Source organism: Balaenoptera ricei, chromosome 8, assembly GCF_028023285.1.
Source record: "Balaenoptera ricei isolate mBalRic1 chromosome 8, mBalRic1.hap2, whole genome shotgun sequence".
NCBI classification, from domain to species: Eukaryota; Metazoa; Chordata; class Mammalia; order Artiodactyla; family Balaenopteridae; genus Balaenoptera; species Balaenoptera ricei.
The window spans coordinates 100395358-100413610 of record NC_082646.1 but is presented as its reverse complement, the minus strand read 5'-3'; the positions used below and the strand labels follow the sequence as shown (position 1 = coordinate 100413610).

Below are 18253 nucleotides of genomic sequence, written 5' to 3'. Positions count from 1 at the left end.
GTAGGGGGACGGATCCCTGCTCAGATTCTCTTTCGGTGGTCCGTGCCTGCTCAGTTCCTGGTGTGACCTCTCCCAAGATGCCTGAGCCAGGGAAGAAACCAGGTAGCTCCAGGCCTGGGATTGGGGCTGAGCGTGGGGCAGGGAGGGCTGGGGACATCTGCAATTGGGGGCGGGCCTAGGATCGAGTTCCTGAGGGGGTTGATGAGGACGAGGCCTCTGAGCCCCAGCACAGGGGCACCGTCCTCCTGGGTCCTTTTTTGATTCTCAGTTTCTCCTTCTCATCCTTCTGATGAGAGTGAGAGTAAACCAGGGTCAGGGGCACAGAGTGGGAGAGAGCCAAGGCGGGAAGTGGGCCATCACCCCGCTCTCAGGACGCAGGAAGACCCCTTCCCTGCCTCCATGCCCATCTCCTGCAGCAAGGTTAAGCCTGGGCTTGCCTTTTGGGAAAAGGCTGCTGAAGGAAGGACCCCAGGCTGACTTGAGCCAGGCTCCCTGAATGCTCTTGGACAGGTCCCTCCCCTTCTGGGTCTCAGTTTCCCCATCTGTACAAAGAGGGGTTAGGTTGGTTCCTTCCAGCTCTGAGATTGTCTGCTTTATGAGCCTGCACCCTTGTGGCCCACACACAAGTCAAGACCCCCGCAGTGGGGTATTGCAGCCCCTCTGCTCTGGGAGAGGATGGTCAAGAGGCCCCTGGTCCCCAGCCAAGGGCAGAGAAAGTCACAGCCCAGAGCCCCAGTCCTGGCCTGTGCCCTTACCAAGGTTGTCCATGTCAGGGATCATCCCCCCAGCCCCAGCTCCCTCCCAGGCCAGTCTTATCTCGGTTGCTGATAGCCTGAAGCCCTTAGAGGACAAATTTAGCCACGTCCAAGTAGGCAGAGTACTGGTCCCTTGCCAAGGGCCCCAGCTGGTGGGGTGAAAGGGGGATGGGCTTCCACAGGCTGAGAGGGTGGGGTATCCAGGGACACACCTAGCAAAAATTCTTGTATGGAGGTTGGACCACAGGCCTGGCTCTCCTACCTACTGGCTATGTGATCTTGGGTAAGTCACTTAACCTCTCTGAGCCTCAGAGTCCTCATCTGAGAAACGGGCATAATAACTGCACCTACCTCATAGAGCCATTGGAGCATTAAATGAGGTGATGCATTAAACTGCTTGTCATCGTATTTAATAAGAAGCGTTATATGGGTGGTGTGCATGGGCAAGCCAGGGGCCCCTGCAGATTCCATTTGCCCCTCAGTTTCCGCCTTCAACAAGAAGCCACGGTCAGTGGAGGTGGCCACAGGCAGCCCTGCCGTGTTCGAGGCCGAGACGGAGCGTGCAGGAGTGAAGGTGCGCTGGCAGCGGGCAGGCAGTGACATCAGTGCCAGTGACAAATATGGCCTGGCAGCCGAGGGCACGCGGCACACGCTGACAGTGAGGGACGTGGGCTCTGCCGACCAGGGGTCCTATGCAGTCATCGCTGGCTCCTCCAAGGTCAAGTTTGACCTCAAGGTCTTAGAAGCAGGTAAGACCCTGGGCAGCCTTCCCTGAAGTTGGAGCTACTGGAGGCAGGGGCAGCCCCGCCACCTCTCCTTCGACCAGAGTGCAGGAGGTGTTTTCCCACTTTCTTACCTTTGCTTCGGCTGTGCCCTCAGCCAGCAATGGCCTTTTCCCGTTTTCTGTAGCAAGACCTTTCTGAGTGTCCCCACGTGGCTCCCTGGCGTGTCACGGCCGTTGCGGAGGTGGGGGAAGTTCAGAGATGAATAAGACATAAGCTGCCCTCCCACTGGACATGCCCACGCAGATGGGAACTCAGTGGGCTGTGTGTGCTGGCAGGGAAGCCCCATTAGCTTATGGGCATGGAGGGAGACCCAGCCCAGCCTGAGGGGCTGGACCAAGACCAGAGCCTGGGGAAGGAGAGGAGGGATGTTCAGGCCGACCCCCTGGAATGTGGGCACAGATGGCCGGTGAGGGTGAGGAGAAGGTGAGAGGCAGGCTGAATGAACCTTTGTACACACCGCAAAGACGGGAAGGACCACGGACAAGAGGAGGGGGTCTCTGGTTAGAAACTGCTCCACGACCCCCCATCTGATCCTCTCCAGGGAAGGCAGAGCCTGTGCCAGGCCCTGCTGCCGCCCCTGCTGAGGCTCCTGGAGCCCCTGGAGAAGCCCTGGCCTCGGCCACTGTAGTGGAAGGAGGCTCCCTGACTCCTGAAGGTGAGAGGAGCGGGTCAGGGAGGCTGGGTCAGTGGATGGGGGTGTCCCAGGGAAGGTCTCAAAGGCCTCTGTCCACAGGGTCAAGCTCAGCAGCCCCTGATGGACCCAGTGTCCCTGACGATCCCATCGGCCTCTTTGTGATGAGGCCACAGGATGGCGAGGTGACCGCGGGTGAGTGCAGGGCTGCTGCACCCAGGGTGAGGTGGGGAGGGAGGCAGCAGGGCATTCCCCGATTGTCACCCCTCTCCTGCAGGTGGCAGCATCACCTTCTCAGCCCGCGTGGCCGGGGCTAGCCTCCTGAAACCACCTGTAGTCAAGTGGTTCAAGGGCAAGTGGGTGGACCTGAGCAGCAAGGTGGGGCAACACCTGCAGCTGCATGACAGCTATGACCGGACCAGCAAGGTGGGAGCTGCGGGGCACGGGGGTCATGGGGGTGCATGGAAAGGGGACCTGGAGAGCCCCTGGAAGGCATGGGGGGCACAGAGAGGCAAGGGGCACCATGAGACTTGAGGCACAGAGGAGGTGCAAAGAAGGTCATGGGGAGCCTGGGAAGCTGGTTGGGGGGCCAGGGGCACACAGGGAGCATGGGAGGCTCAGAGGAGGGTTATGGGGAGGCACAGGGGACCTGTGGGACATGGGGGGCTCGGAGGGCATGATAGTCTCAAGGGGGCATAAATAAGGCTTAAGGGGCACCAGACAGTGAGGGTGTAAAGGCCCCAGATGGATGGGTATCAGAGCTCAAGGGACGCTCAATGATCAACCATAACAATTCTTCACTATACAGACAAGGAAACCAAAGCTTGAGAGCTTATTGTTGCTGGTCCCAGGTCACTCAGAGCCAGGCCTAGAACCTGTGCTTTGACTCCCAGCCTTTGCTCCTCCCACTCTTCCACAGTCCCGGCCCAGGCACAAGGGCTTTTGGCAGGGCAGGGTAGACATGTACAGTTGTGTGGGCTGTGCACTGAACAGAAGTGCCTCTTTTTTTTTTTTTTTTTCTGGCCGAACCACGTGGATTGCAGGATCTTAGTTCCCCAGCCAGGGATCAAACCTGGGCCCACTGCAGTGAAATCATGGAGTCCTAACCACTGGACCACCAGGGAATTCCCCAAAGTGCCTCATCTTAAGTGAATGCCATTTGCCTTGTAGCCACCCTTGATTTATATTTTATCACCACCCTGTACCAGCAGATGGCAGTCAATGTATCTTGAGAAGGGGCCCCTTTTTCTATTTATACAAAACTGTATGGATTAATTTAAGCCCTGAGGGGTGAGAAGGTCAGTGGCCCTTAACCACCCACAGTCTCCTTTAGGGGTGAAGGGCCTCATCTCCTCGCTTCCAGTCTCCCCTGACACCTCACCTCCACAGGTCTACCTGTTTGAGCTGCACATCACAGATGCCCAGACCACCTTTGCTGGTGGCTACCGCTGTGAGGTTTCCACCAAGGACAAATTTGACAGCTGCAACTTCAACCTCACTGTCCATGGTAAGGGGCCCTCTGGCATCAGTTCTGGGTTTGGGCTCCCCATGGGCCCTGTCCCCATACCTGCCTCCACTTCCCAATACTTAGGAGGATGCTGAGCCCTGGCCATGCAACCACTGACCACATGCCCAATACTGAAAGAAACCCATCGAGGCTTCCAGGGTTGGGGTGGGGCTTGAGCCCAGATCTCATCTGGGGTCTTAGTCATCTTGGTGTCTGGGATCCTGGCACAGGTGAACAGGTGAAGGGTGAGTTGAGAGATGGGCGGGAGATGAACCACCTCAAAGGTATTGGGAACGATAAACTGCCCCACGTCCCTGGTACCTCGACCCTGGCTGGGAAAGGCTGAGAAGATGGGGTCCTGGGGCAGATGTCCACTGTCAAGGGGTCATGGATGGGCAGGTCTGCAACACCAGGAGATCCCAGGGCAGGGCTTCTGGGATGGCCCCCTCTGAAGCCTCCTCCCCTGACTCATCCCCCTCTTTGAACTCAGAGGCCATCGGCCCCGGAGACGTGGACCTCCGATCAGCTTTCCGACGCACGTGAGTGGCCACCTCTCGTCAAGGCCTGGGGGAGGCCGGTGCTGGGGTCTGAGGCCCCTTGGGGTTCGGGCCAGGGGTAATGTCGGGGGGACCAGGATGGGGGGGTGATACGGGGGTCAGGACTTGGGGTGATGTGGAGGGCCAGGCTGAAGAGGATGGGAATGGAAGAGAGTAAGCTCCCCTGGGCAGGTGAGAAACTGAGTCTAACCCCCACAGGAGCCTGGCTGGAGGTGGTCGGCGAATCAGGTACCCCTTCCTACCCACCTGTACACAGGTCCCGGGGGTCTGAGATGGTCAGGGAGCAGCCGTTCAGCCAGTGTCCCTTCCTCTCACGTCCATCCCCCCACCACAACCCCACCCCCTGCTCCCAAACCCCTTCTAGTTGGCTCAGCTGTGGCCTTATGGGGGTTCCTCTCCATAGTGATGGCCATGAGGATGCTGGGACTCTGGACTTCAGCTCGCTGCTGAGGAAGAGGTGAGCCCCTGGGTAGCAGCTCCCAGAGCAGGTGGCGTGGCCCAGTTTCAAATTCTGGCACCGTGGTTTTCCAGCTGTGTGGCCCTGAGCAGGTCACTGCACCTCTCTGAGCTGGTTTCCTTGTCTGTCAAATGGGACAATCCAGGTGTTGCGAAGAGTCAGAGGGCTCAGCAGAAGTTACATCCTGTGAACTAACATCCTCACACCGTTCCCATGACCATCCTACACTTGAGTCTGCGATAGCTCATCTCAATAGGCTCTGGGGACCCAGAAGCTGGGAGAAGGCTCCAAAGCCTCAGGAATTGCCCACCTAGCCTAGTGCAACTGAGTTGTGTCCTCAGTGTCCTGTCCCTCCCTCTCCTGGACCCTGCATTATGGCCGATGCTGCTACAGCCCAGAAAATGAGCATCGGGGTCAAGTGCTTTGGGGCAGCAGGGCACTGGCAGGACCCTGTAGCCATCCCCGCCAGGGCGGATGACAGATGACAGGGCTGGGGATCAGACTGACGTGGGTGAGGATCCCTACTGACTGGAGAGAGTCTCTGAGCCTCGGGTTCTCCTGATACCCACGTGCCAGAGCTCAGGAGGAATAAACAAGGCCACATGTGCCCTGTAAACGGAGAGGTGTAAGTGCAGGGAAGAGGGTCGAGGTGAGGACCCATGGGCTGCGGTCCATGGAGGGATGACCCGTTCCTTCGTTACCAAGTCCAAGCTCATACCGCTTGCCACACGACAGGCCAATAAATCGAGAGACAAGGTGTTGGGGCAAGGAATAGCGATTTTATTCGGAAAGCCAGCAAACCGAGAAGATGGTGGGCGAGTGTCCCAAAGAACCACCTCACCCAAGTTAGAATTCAGGCTTCTTTTCTACTAAAAGGAGAGGGGGTGTGGCTAGTTATTGCAGACTTCTTGGTGGAATCCTTTGTTCTTGCAGCCGGCCATGTAGGTCTGGTCACAACGTTCCTGTAAACCTCCAACAAGACAAATGTTATTTTCTGTTCTGTAATTTTTTATCTCTATACAAATGAAAAGTGCGATATACCTTTAAAGGTCAAGCCTGGGAGGCAAAGCCTTGAGAATGGGCTATCATATATAGTTTGAGCCATAGGCAACATTCTTTTACAAAGATGCAGAGCCAGCATGACCAAGCACAGGCAACACAGCACAAGGGTTAGAGCTAAAGGAATAGATCCAATATGGAGTCAGGTTTGTTCTTCTCTGTTACACCTCTAATGTGTCCACTGCTTTTCTTCCCCACCTGGAGCAGCAGCTTCCGGACCCCGCGGTGAGTGCCCCATGAAGCTCTGCACCTGTCACCCCTACTTCAGCCAGGAGCACCTCCCAGTCCCAGCCCCCCCCCCATACTGAAGCCTTAAGCCCCCTTGAGCCCCAGCACTGGCCCAGGACCCACTCTAGCTCGAGCTGTTCCACCAGAAGGGAAGAGGCAGAGGGGCAGGGGCAGCTTCCGCTTGGGAGGGGAGGAGAGGGGGCTGCAGTTTTGTCTTGGCCATGGGGCCTGCCCTGAAGCCTCGCCACGTGGACTGCGTGACACAGGGACTCGAGGCTGGAGGGACCCGCGGAGGAGGATGTGTGGGAGATTCTGCGGCAGGCATCCCCGTCAGAGTACGAGCGCATCGCCTTCCAGCACGGCATCACCGACCTGCGAGGCATGCTCAAGCGGCTCAAGGGCATGAGGCGGGAGGAGAAGAAGAGCACAGGTGAGACTCTCCTGCCAGGGAGAGGAGAGGGCGAGGTGAGCGCCTAGCGCAGACGCACGCACGTGCACGCACACGCACGCGCACATGCCCACAGGAAAAGAGCTGCGTCCAGCTTGGCCCAGAGACACTCAGGGAAGGAGAGTCCAGGTGAATCCCCTCTCATGTGGGGGAAAAAGCAGGAGTGCCCAGGCTGGCACCTTGCCGCCCAGAAAAAGAAAAGGGCCAAGTTAGCCCAGAGACGCCACAGGCAGAGGACGGAGCCCGGGCCAGCCCTCCTCCCCCAGCCAAAGCCAGGCGGCCTCTTCCTCCCCTAGCCGGCTTGGGGAAAAAAAGCCTGCTTAATTCTCCCCACACCCAAAAAAGGGGAAGAAGCCAGTTTAGCCCAGAGACCCCCAACCCGCGAAGAGAAGAGCCTGGATAATCTTCCTCACAGGCAAACAGAACAGGTGGGTGCAGGTTAGCGCCGCTCGCCCCCAGGCGGGTCCGAGGAGAGGGCTCAGGCCAGCCCTTCCCCATCAAGGGGTTGACAAGGAGCCCAGGAAACTGAGCTGGGACAGCGGAGGCACCTGGTAGGAGGGCATAAAACCGGAGGTTGTTGGTAAAACAGAGTGGAGAGGAGAAGAAGACCCATTTGTCCCATCACCCATTCTCCTGCCAAGCTTCTGTCTTTCTGGAGAGCCCCAGACCCTATCCCTGAGCTGAGCAGGTGAAGAGGACCCCAAGGAAGAGAGGACGACAAAGACAGAGAGACAAGGAGGTGACAGACAGGGGTAAAGGGACAGAGTCACAGCAGAGGCGGAGGCACAGAGAGAGACGTGGGGAGGCAGGAGGAGGAGAGAGGCAGGACCTCGCCCTCCTCGCTGGGCCAGCCCCGGGAGCAGGGGGCTGAGGGGTGGAAGCGCTCAGCCTTTCAGAAGAAGCTGCAGCCGGCCTACCAGGTGAGCAAGGGCCACAAGATCCGGCTGACCGTGGAGCTGGCCGACCCCGACGCCGAGGTCAAGTGGCTTAAGAACGGACAGGAGATCCAGATGAGCGGCAGGTGCGGGTGGGAGTGGGACCCGGGGACACTGCAGGGTGAGGAGGGGCCCTGGGGGGGCTGCTCCCCAGCCGTGCTCTCCCTGCCTCTCCCTCCACCCATGCTCTCTGGCCAGCTCTGGATCCCTGTCTCTCTGTCTCCCGCCATTTCTCTCTCTCTGTCTGGGTTTAACTCCCCACCTTTCTGTTTCTTCCCGGCTCTGTTCCCTGCTCGTTTTCTCTCGGTCTCGCGCCTCCCATCGGGGACGCTCCAATGGCCCCTTCTGCTCCACAGCAAGTAAGGCTCCTGGAAGGCCTGGGGTGTGGGCACGGGGGTCCCGACGGCAGTTTGAGGGGGCACCCAGAGCCCAGGAGGTACGTCCATGGCTCTCCTGCCCGCACCCCGGCCCCGCCCAGGTACATCTTCGAGTCCGTCGGCGCCAAGCGCACGCTGACCATCAGCCAGTGCTCGCTGGCGGACGACGCGGCTTACCAGTGCGTGGTGGGCAGCGAGAAGTGCAGCACCGAGCTCTTTGTCAAAGGTGGGCCTGGCGCCCTGAGACCCTGAGAGGGGAGGGGGGCCGCAGAACGGCCCATCCATCATGCTCTCTCTGCTTGACAGAGCCCCCCGTGCTGATCACATGTCCCCTGGAGGACCAGCTGGTGATGGTGGGACAGCGAGTGGAGTTTGAGTGTGAAGTGTCTGAGGAGGGGGCCCAGGTCAAATGGTGAGTGCCAGAGGCGGGGGGCTCGGGGCGGGGCCAGGGACCCGGGGGCATCCCCAGAGGAGGCCCTGGCACCTACTGCCCACCCTCTGGCCAGGCTGAAGGACGGGGTGGAACTGACCCGGGAGGAGACCTTCAAATACCGGTTCAAGAAGGACGGCCAGAGACACCACCTGATCATCAACGAGGCAACGCTGGAGGATGCTGGGCACTACGCGCTGCGCACGAGTGGGGGCCAGGCTCTGGCTGAACTCATCGTTCAGGGTGAGGCCCTGGGAGGCCCCCTCAGCACTAGCCCCCCAGCCGTGTAGGGGAATTGGGCAAACCCGGGATCGAGGCCTGCATGGCCTTGGACAAGTCACTTTGACACCTCAGGCCTCACCTTTCTCATCCATAAAATGGGGATGCTGAGGTGACCACCTGGAGGGTATGTGGAGGTTCACATGGGCCTGGTTAGTGTCACCCACCCCGGCACACATGAGATTCCTTTTGTCCACGGCACCGTCACAGGCACACATGCATTGCACTCATGTGTTTTCACAAGCCCGAGGGATGTCCGCAGGGGTTCACGCCCACACACACCCTCCCCAGCTCACTGGCTCTGCCCTATGCCCCCCAGAGAAAAAGCTGGAGGTGTACCAGAGCATCGCGGACTTGACGGTAGGCTCAAAGGACCAGGCCGTGTTCAAGTGTGAGGTGTCGGATGAGAACGTGCGGGGCGTGTGGCTGAAGAACGGGAAGGAGCTGGTGCCTGACAGCCGCATAAAGGTGTCCCACATCGGGCGGTGAGTGTGCAGCGTGTGCCAGAGACAGACACACGGAGAGACAGAGAGAAACAGAGACTGACATAGAGGGAGAGATACATACACAGAGAGAGAGAGAGAGAGAGACTGAGATAGAGACACAGAGAAAAAGATGGGTGACAAAGACAGACAGATGGATGGAGATAAACAGAAAGAGACAGACAGAGACAGGACCGAGACTGAACTAGAGACAAAGTCAGACTGAGATTGAGAGACAGAGGGAGAAACAGATGAACAGAGAGACAGATACACAGAATCAGGACAGAGACAAATAGAAAGATACAGAGAGAGACAGAAGTATGGAGAGGCAGACGCATACAGAGAAGAAGAGTCCATTAGAGACAGAGAAGGAGGGAGACAGAGACAAAGACGAAGCAGTGAGAGATACAGACAGAGGGGAGCCCCCCTCCCCCTCCCCCTCCCCCAACTCGTGACCGGGGCAGAGTAGGAGGCCTCGGAGGACGGCTCTGGCCAGGGGCCCTCACTCTCTCCCACTCTCTTACTCATGCCCCGAGCATCTGGGCCCAAGTTCACGGAGATTAATGAGACCAGCCCCTGCCCAGTCTCCAGTGGCCCAGCCGAGGGGACACGTCTACACTGCTTGCCTCTGAAAGCATGCAAGGGAGCTGAAAAATTCAAACATAGAGGAAGAGAGCATTTTAGAACACCACTGAACTAGGGTGGGATGAGGGCCCCCTGGAGCCCTGGCTGGGGTGTCCGGTGAGGCCAGGAGTGCGTGGCGCAGCAGGGTGCCTTGAGCCATCACTGCCCTGCAGGGTGCACAGACTGACCGTGGACGACGTCACGCCCGCAGACGAGGCGGACTACAGCTTTGTGCCAGAAGGCTTTGCCTGTAACCTGTCTGCCAAGCTCCACTTCATGGGTGAGCGGGTGCTGAGGGGCATGGGGGCCCCTGCCGCTGGGCCCTGCTGCTGTGGGCCCTGCCTTCACCCTGGTGCGACTTGCTCTTGCATCTCTTGCAGAGGTCAAGATTGACTTCGTGCCTAGGCAGGGTGAGTCTTGGGCCCCTGCGTGCTGCCTCCCACGCCCTGCCCGTGTCTCCCTTCCACTCACAAGCAGAGGGAAGAAAGGAATCGGGAGTGGGGACCCTGAGGCCCAGCCCCAGCTCTGCCACTCACAACCACGGGCCAACTGCAGTCTCTCTGAGCCTCAGTTTCCTCACCTCTAAAATGGGGATCCTGAAGTGGCTCCCCTATGGGATGGTAGGAACAATGATCTGACATGGTGTGTGTGAGCTTTCAAATGACATCACAGAGGTGAGATTTTATTATTAAATCTTTTCTGCTCTTAGAAGTACCTTTCCTGCTTTTAGATTAAACTGTGTAGGATCCTAATTTCAGGAGAATAGTCCAGGCTGAGGCATGCTGTAGGTCAGGGCTTTCCAAACAGAGTTCACTTAATATGATACTCCATTTTACAAGGGTTCCATGGTGAAATAAGTTTGGGAACCTCTTGTTGATTCAGAAGGTGCATTAGCATGTCAAAGGCTCTAAAAAAATCCTGCTTAACTTTGTTTAACCCAAGGTTTCCTAATTGTCCATGGAAATTTTTTTTTTTCTAGGAAGACATTAGTGTTCCCCCAAACACAAGTTGAGAAATGCTACACTAGGTGACCTGATGTGATGAACCTCCCTGGAAACTTCCTGGGGAGATGGAAATGTTTTGGGTCTTGACTGGGTGGTGTATACATGTACACAGGGTGTATACATTTGTCAAAACTCATCAAGCTGTATGCTCAAGTCTTGGCATTTTAGTGTGTGCAAACTATACCTCAGTAGAATAAATTAAAAACAAAACAACCAGGGGCATGTGCTCCTTCTAGCTTTCCCCTCTTTCATAGGCCTTAGGCCCCTTCCTCTTTCGCTGACCTGTGCCATCTCCCTGCCAGAACCTCCCAAGATCCACCTGGACTGCCCAGGTCGCGTGCCAGATACCATCGTGGTGGTGGCCGGGAACAAGCTACGCCTGGACGTCCCTATCTCCGGGGACCCTGCTCCTACTGTGATTTGGCAGAAGACCATCACAAAGGTACTGTGGATCCCTCCCCCACTTCCCCACCTGTAAAATGGGTGCACGGGACTAATGTATGCTGGGACCTGCTTCCCACCCCACATGTACACGCCCTGGCCACTGACTAGGAGCACAGAGGCTCAGCTGGCTGAGAGGTCAGGGAGGTGGGCAAAGGAGAGACAGGGGTAGGGGCTGCTTGGTAGGGGTTCCCTCCAGGCTGAGCCAGACCCTCTTTCCCCTCACTCCTTCCTTCCTTCCTTCCTTCCTGCTCTGTTCCCAGGGGAATAAGGTCCCAGCAGGGCCAGCCCTCGATGCATCAGGGGATTCAGGTGCCAGTGATGAGTGGGTATTTGACAAGAAGGTGAGTGAGGCTGAAGGTGGCTCATTTGCCCTCAGTCATTTTCTGCCCATGTGGTATCCACCCTCAGGTGAGGTCTCTGTGAAGGTGCCACATCTGGCAGGAGTTGTGCTTCTGCCCCTGGTAGGGTCTCCACGGGGCCCTCACGCCCCAGACAGACACACGTTCACACCTTCAACATTGCCAGGAAGTCCTCCTGACTGGGGGCGCTCCCTGGCTCTTGTCTTCCTGAGCTGGCCTTGACTTTGTGCTTCTTCCCAGCAAGGGAGTGGGTTCCCTGGTACTCTTCAGTAGGAGTAGCTGCAGGGGCACCAATCAGGTCAGCTTCTCGTCCCCAACTCACTGCTGGTTCCTCTACCCAGCTGAGGTCTTTCAGGATCCTCACAGTAGCTCTGTGAGGTCATGTTATTCCCATTCAGCAGATAGGAAAACTGAGGCATGGAGCAGACAGGCGATTGTCTAAACTTCCATGACAGAGCTAGAGCTAGAACCTGTGACCCCTGCCCTGGTGTCGTGCCCATGGCAGGTGGTAAGGAAAGGGTCTTGGATTAGATGCTCACGTGGGTGCAGTTTCCACACAGGCTGTGTCTCTCCAGCAGACCCAGCCCTGAGCTCCGCTCCCATCTCAGGGCTGTCAGCTGTTGCAGAGGCTGCAGAAGCCCCTGGTTCTCACGTGGGTCCTTCCCCCCAACTCCTCCTCCCCCGCCAGCTGCTGTGTGAGACCGAGGGCCGGGTCCGAGTGGAGACCACCAAGGACCGCAGCATCTTCACCGTTGAGGGAGCAGAGAAGGAAGACGAGGGCGTCTATGTTGTCACGGTGAAGAACCCCGTGGGCGAGGACCAGGTCAACCTCACAGTCAAGGTCATCGGTGAGGCAGGGGCCCAGGTGGGGAAGCCACAGGAGCGACCAGGGAGGACCCATCCATGCACTCATTTAGTCTCTAAACAAACACTGTGTGCCACATCCTTAGATCCATAGAGAGGGTTGGGACTGGGACCGGTGAATATGGGCAGCGGGGAGCCGTAACAGGTTGTTTGCAGGCTGGTGATGTGATCAGAACTGCACTCTGGAAAGATCGTTTTAGGCTCTGGGGGCAGTGGGGGAAGCCTGTTGGTTGGGGTGGTGTGGGGATGGGCAACGTTGGCCTCGGCCGGGCAGGGCTGATGTGGGTACCCTCCCCCCAGATGTGCCGGATGCTCCAGCGGCCCCAGAGATCAGCAACGTGGGCGAGGACTCCTGCACGGTGCGGTGGGAGCCCCCTGCCTACGACGGTGGGCAGCCAGTCCTAGGTGAGCCGAGGGCACAGGGGACATAGCCCAGGGCAGGGGGTGCGGGGGTGCCTGCGCCCTAGACCAGAGCTCCCACCTCCCCTCGCCAGGCTACATCCTGGAGCGCAAGAAGAAGAAGAGCTACCGGTGGATGCGGCTGAACTTCGACCTGCTGCGGGAGCTGAGTCACGAAGCGCGGTGCATGATCGAGGGCGTGGTCTACGAGATGCGGGTCTATGCCGTCAACGCAGTGGGCATGTCCAGGCCTAGCCCTGCCTCCCAGCCGTTCATGCCTGTTGGTGAGCCTGCCCTGCCTGCCCCGCCCCACGCCCTCCCGTTCAGGGGCCCCAGTAATAGCAGCTACTCTGTGGGTGGCGCTTACACCCGTGGTCTCCTTTAATCACCTTCATTTCACAGGTGAAGAAAGTGAGGCTCTGAGAAGTTAGATGACTTTCTCGAGGTCACCAGCTGGCAGGGGGTGGAGCTGAGACACCTCTCCAGCCTCACTTTCCACATCTATAAAATGGGGATAATGACAATATCTACTTCATAGAATTGTTAGGATGAAATGAGATCATGCAGGTGGAGCATCTGGCATACAGCAGCTCAGTAAATCTTCATTGTTCCCTGTTCCCCAGTCCCTTCAGCCAGCATTTGTTAACCAGGGAAGAGGGTAAGGGCAGTTGGGTCCCTCGGAAAGGGCCCTGGACCAGGAATCAGAGATGGGGTTTGCAGAGCCAGCTCTTTCATCCCCAGGAGGGGTATCTGGAGTCATCGTCTTCCCCTGTGCCTCAGTTTCCACATCTGTATAATGGAGGTTGAGAAGGTAGAACAGACACCGAGGGTGTGGCACTCTCGAGGACACCTGTCCCTGTTGGGGCATGTGAGTCTCGGGGGGAGGAGGGTGGCTGTCTGTGGTGGGGCAGACACAGGGAGGGGGGCACAGTTTGGTGAGATGGCAGGAAGAGGGTGCCTCTGGGGAGAAGGGGCCAGGCCTCTCTTTAGGAGCTGACTTCTGGTTTTCTCAGCTCTTAGTCAACTCAGTTACTCATACAGGGTCAGGAAATTTCCATGTTTAAGGCCAGTTTTTTCTTAAATTACATTTGTAGAATTTCCTACACCATCTGACAAAAGTGGCTCTTTCTAAGCATGTTGGTGTTGTTTTTGGGTGTCTTCCTTTTTAGATCTCTTCTGTAATCGCTGATGCTGCTTGGGTGTGTGTTTGTTTGTAAGCCTATCTAGAGACATGTCTTTTTTTTTTTTTTTTTTAAACAACAGCTCCTGTTTATTTTTTTAATTTTTATTTATTTATTTAATTTATGGCTGTGTTGGGTCTTCGTTTCTGTGCGAGGGCTTTCTCTAGTTGCGGCAAGCGGGGGCCACTCTTCATCGCGGTGCGCGGGCCTCTCACTATCGTGGCCTCTCTTGTTGTGGAGCACAGGCTCCAGACGCGCAGGCTCAGTAGTTGTGGCTCACGGGCCTAGTTGCTCCGCGGCATGTGGGATCTTCCCAGACCAGGGCTCGAACCCGTGTCCCCTGCATTGGCAGGCAGATTCTCAACCGCTGCGCCACCAGGGAAGCCCTAGAGACATGTCTTTTAATGGAGCTGAAATATTTCTCAACGTGCTTGAAAGCCCGTCGAAGGGGGAGGATTTCCCTGGATTGTGGTCCTTCAGCTGCCCTGGCTGGTGCAGACTCGCTCAGACCCCTCTCTGGCCTTCCCTCTGCCCAGGCCCCCCCAGTGAGCCCAGCCACCTGGCGGTGGAGGATGTCTCTGACACCACCGTCTCCCTCAAGTGGAGGCCCCCAGAGCGCATGGGAGCTGGAGGCCTCGACGGCTACAGCGTGGAGTACTGCCGGGATGGCTGTGAGTGCTCCAGCCCAGCCCTGGGCCCTCCGCCTCCCAGCACCCTTCTCTGAACTGCCCTCCAGGCCAGGCCAGGTCCCTGTCACCCTGCAGGGCCCCTGTCTGCGGTGGAGGCCCCAGTCGGCCACCAGGGATGTGGGCGGCAGGATGCGGACACTGCCCATGGCCTTCCCTCCTCATCCCCACCCCCGCCCCCAGGCTCGGAGTGGGTGGCTGCGCTCCCGGGGCTGAGCGAGCACACATCGTTGCTGGTGAAGGACCTGCCCACGGGGGCTCGGCTGCTCTTCCGCGTGCGGGCTCACAACGTGGCGGGGCCTGGAGCCCCTGTCACCACCAAGGAGCCTGTGACGGTGCAGGAGATACTGCGTGAGTGCCCCTCGTGCAGGGATGAGACCTGCCACTGGCACCCTGGCCCTTGGGGTCCAGTGGAGGTGGGGGCAGTCAGGGAGACCCTACTTGGAGGGGATAAATGCTGGGCAGGGGCAGGAGGGGTCGGTGCCTATACCCGTGCCACAGGCCAGATGTGCGGAGAGGGCCTCCCTCTTGGTTTTCCATGTCAACCCCCAGTTCTGGACCAGGGAAAATGTAGGTCATTGTACCATCACCTTCGAGCTCTGTTTTGTGGGTCTCTGAGCTCCAACAGGTAGGTACTGTCCACGTGTTAAGGACTGAGCAGTGAGGTCACTTGTCAGATTGGCCCATGTGGGATCCACTTTCCATTATTTTGCCAACAAAGAGTCAGTCCTTTAAGGATTGGTTCTCAGAGTGGAAAGAGGCAGCAAACTGGGATGGAAACAGCAGGGGGCATAGAGTCCAAAAGCCTAGGTTTGCATCCTGGCCTGTGACTGGCTAGCTGTGTGACCTCAGATAAGTTCCTCACTCTCTCTGATCCCTGCCTGTTGTAGCAGTGTGGAGAGGCTCGGGTGGAAGCAGGAGCTTTGGGAACCTTTGGGGCTGGGGTTGGGGAGCTAAAGGAGAGGAGGGCCCGGCAGGCGGCATGTTTCCTAGTTGCGGCTCTCCAGGCCCTGCCTCCAGCGGAGGGCGCTGTGGCGCTCCTTGGGCCTGCGGCTGTGGGGGCCCCCGCCGAGCCCCTCACTCGTACCCACAGAGCGGCCACGGCTCCAGCTACCCAGACATCTTCGCCAGACCATCCAGAAGAAGGTCGGAGAGCCCGTGAACCTCCTCATTCCTTTCCAGGTAGGGCTGGCCCCTTTCCCTTCCCCCCGTGTGTTGTCCGTGCCCAGCAGACAGATGTCTCAGTGAGGCTGGGGCAGTGGCCAGTAGGGAGAGCCAGGCTCGGGAGTGAGCTGTCCTCCCGCACAGGGCAAGCCCCGGCCTCAGGTGACCTGGACCAAAGAGGGACAGCCACTGGCAGGCGAGGAGGTGAGCATCCGCAACAGCCCCACGGACACCATCCTGTTCATCCGGGCCGCGCACGTCGCCCACTCGGGCACCTACCAGGTGACTCTGCGCATCGAGAGCATGGAGGACAAGGCCGAGCTGGTCCTGCAGGTCGTTGGTATGTGGCGTTGGGGCTTCCCTCTGAGTCCGAGCATTTTCAGTCCCTGAGCTGGGCTGCCAGGGCCCAGGGCTCAACCTGGAGCTTCTCGTCTTCCAGGCCTGGGGCCCCTACTCTGGGATGCCCAGAGCCCCTGCAGAAGATGGCAGGCCAGGTCCTGGCAGGGGCGAGGGGGCCCCTGGAGCCTGGCGTCCCCTACTCACACTCAGGTGATGTCAGGAGGTTTGGGCTTCCCACTGGGTCTGTCTCCTGCAGACAAGCCAAGTCCTCCCCAGGATATCCGGGTCATTGAGGCATGGGGTTTCAATGTGGCTCTGGAGTGGAAGCCACCCCAAGATGACGGCAACACAGAGCTCTGGGGCTACACGGTTCAGAAAGCTGACAAGAAGAGCATGGTGAGCCCGGGGGCCTGGGCCCCCCGCACGCACCCTCTCTGGGTCCAGGCAGACCTGGGCCCCGGCTGCCCCTCCCCAATAGACTGGTTCCCTCCGCAGGGAAGGTGCTGACACCAGGGGTACCCAAGAGAGGCCCCTGGCAGGAAGTAGGGCCTGCCCCAGAGACCCCCCCCCTACCTTTCCTCCCCACCCCAGGAGTGGTTCACTGTCCTGGAGCATTACCGCCGCACCTACTGTGTGGTGTCAGACCTCATCATCGGCAATGGCTACTACTTCCGGGTCTTCAGCCACAACATGGTGGGGCCCAGTGACAGAGCCGCCATCACCAAGGAGCCTGTCTTTATCCCTCGACCAGGTGCTGTACCTTCACTCCCACCCCCCGCGGGCAGGGGCTGGGGCAGAGGGGCGAGCCTGGCTAGGTGTGGCCCTCTTGGTACCAAGTTCTGTCACCGACAGGCATCATGTATGAGTCACCCAACTACAAGGCCCTGGACTTCTCTGAGGCCCCAAGCTTCACCCGCCCCCTGGTGAACCGTTCGGTCATTGCCGGCTACAACGCTACCCTCTGCTGTGCTGTCCGGGGTAGCCCCAAGGTAGGGCGCTTTGGGCCCTGGTCCAGGCCGACCCAGGAGGCCTGGCTCGTAGGCCCCCGCCTCAAGCAGTCCTCCCCCAAGCCTGTCCCCACTTTTGGGTATCAGGGCCCTCCCTGAACAGGGCCTTGGCATTCCTCATTGGCTCCCTGCTCATACTCGGCCCTGGGCATAGTTTGGGACTCCAGTGGGATCCCCAGAGTAGAAACCCAAATGCCTCGTCTCCCTAGGTTCCTGCCAGGTCCTCTCTCAACCTGAGAGATCTCCCTCCTTCCCATCTACAGCCCAAAATTTCCTGGTTCAAGAATGGCCTGGACCTGGGCAAAGACGCCCGCTTCCGCATGTTCAGCAAGCAGGGAGTGTTGACCCTGGAGATTAGAAAACCTTGCCTCTTCGACAGGGGCGTCTATGTCTGCAGGGCCACCAACTTGCAAGGCGAGGCACAGTGTGAGTGCCGCCTGGAAGTGCGAGGTGAGGAACCCGCTGGGCTAGGGCCTGGGGTGGTGGCAAAGGCCAGGTGCCAGCTGGGACTCTGGGCTTTCGCTTTGCTGTCCTGGCCCAAGCAGCTGCTCTGGCTGAAAGAGCAATGACCCTGTCATGTCCAGATGGTGTTGGCTTCTGAACTCTGTTGCCAGAGCTGCTTGCCTGAGCCTTCCCGAAGGCTGGGGGCGGGGGAAACATGTAGTGCTGTGCGGTTCAACACATGCATGGCGTGGCCTCCTTCTCTCCTGCAGTGCCTCAGTGACCAGGCTGGCTCCCTGGGGACGGCCGGGTACGTACGCCACATCACCCTGATGCCCAGGGCCCAAATCAAAGGCTGAGCCCTGGCCCTCGGTCCAGGGCAGCCAGCAGGAAATAATGGGGGTGCAGGTGGCTCTTAGTAGGGCTTCGGTCCAGCTCATTCACAAGGGAGCCTGTGTCACAGGTGCAACTGGAGCCAGCCCATGTACCAGGAGCCTGGGAGGAAGTTGGACAAGCCGCCTTCTGCTGCTGGATGTGTGTGCAAGTGTGTGTGTGGGAGCTGGGCTGGGGGAGCCCCAGTAGGGCAGCGTAGTTACGATGAGCAGGCATGGGGGGCACTCCGCACAGGCTAACCTGTCAGAGCTCCATCTGGAAGCTCCTCAGATCCTCGGGGCGAAAAGTGTGCGGGCTCAGGAAATGATGGCTGGGGACAGGCCTCTCTGCCTGCCGTGTTTTCTCAGTGTGTAAGGGCAATAAAAGATCAGTGCAATCACAGAGAACTGACTCTTCTTGTCCAAGATGCTTATTTTCA

At 58.5% G+C, this 18253-nt stretch overlaps 1 protein-coding gene across 1 annotated transcript; it reads left to right on the top strand.

Moving 5' to 3' along the window:
- Positions 1–59: 59 nt before the first annotated feature.
- Positions 60–17779, top strand: MYBPC3 (myosin binding protein C3). Its single transcript, XM_059929674.1, has 33 exons — positions 60–102; positions 1238–1504; positions 2082–2195; positions 2274–2366; positions 2449–2597; positions 3561–3678; positions 4169–4217; positions 4434–4463; positions 4639–4692; positions 5956–5976; positions 6246–6409; positions 7316–7448; positions 7719–7721; positions 7841–7965; positions 8046–8151; positions 8246–8412; positions 8768–8933; positions 9728–9834; positions 9935–9964; positions 10861–11000; positions 11263–11343; positions 12050–12209; positions 12526–12630; positions 12720–12908; positions 14342–14476; positions 14675–14842; positions 15585–15673; positions 15800–15995; positions 16251–16390; positions 16586–16745; positions 16847–16983; positions 17265–17451; positions 17715–17779. The coding sequence occupies exons 1-33, from the start codon at positions 78–80 to the stop codon at positions 17723–17725; spliced, it is 3819 nt and encodes a 1272-aa protein (XP_059785657.1). The 5' UTR covers positions 60–77; the 3' UTR covers positions 17726–17779.
- The last annotated feature ends 474 nt before the right edge of the window (positions 17780–18253 follow it).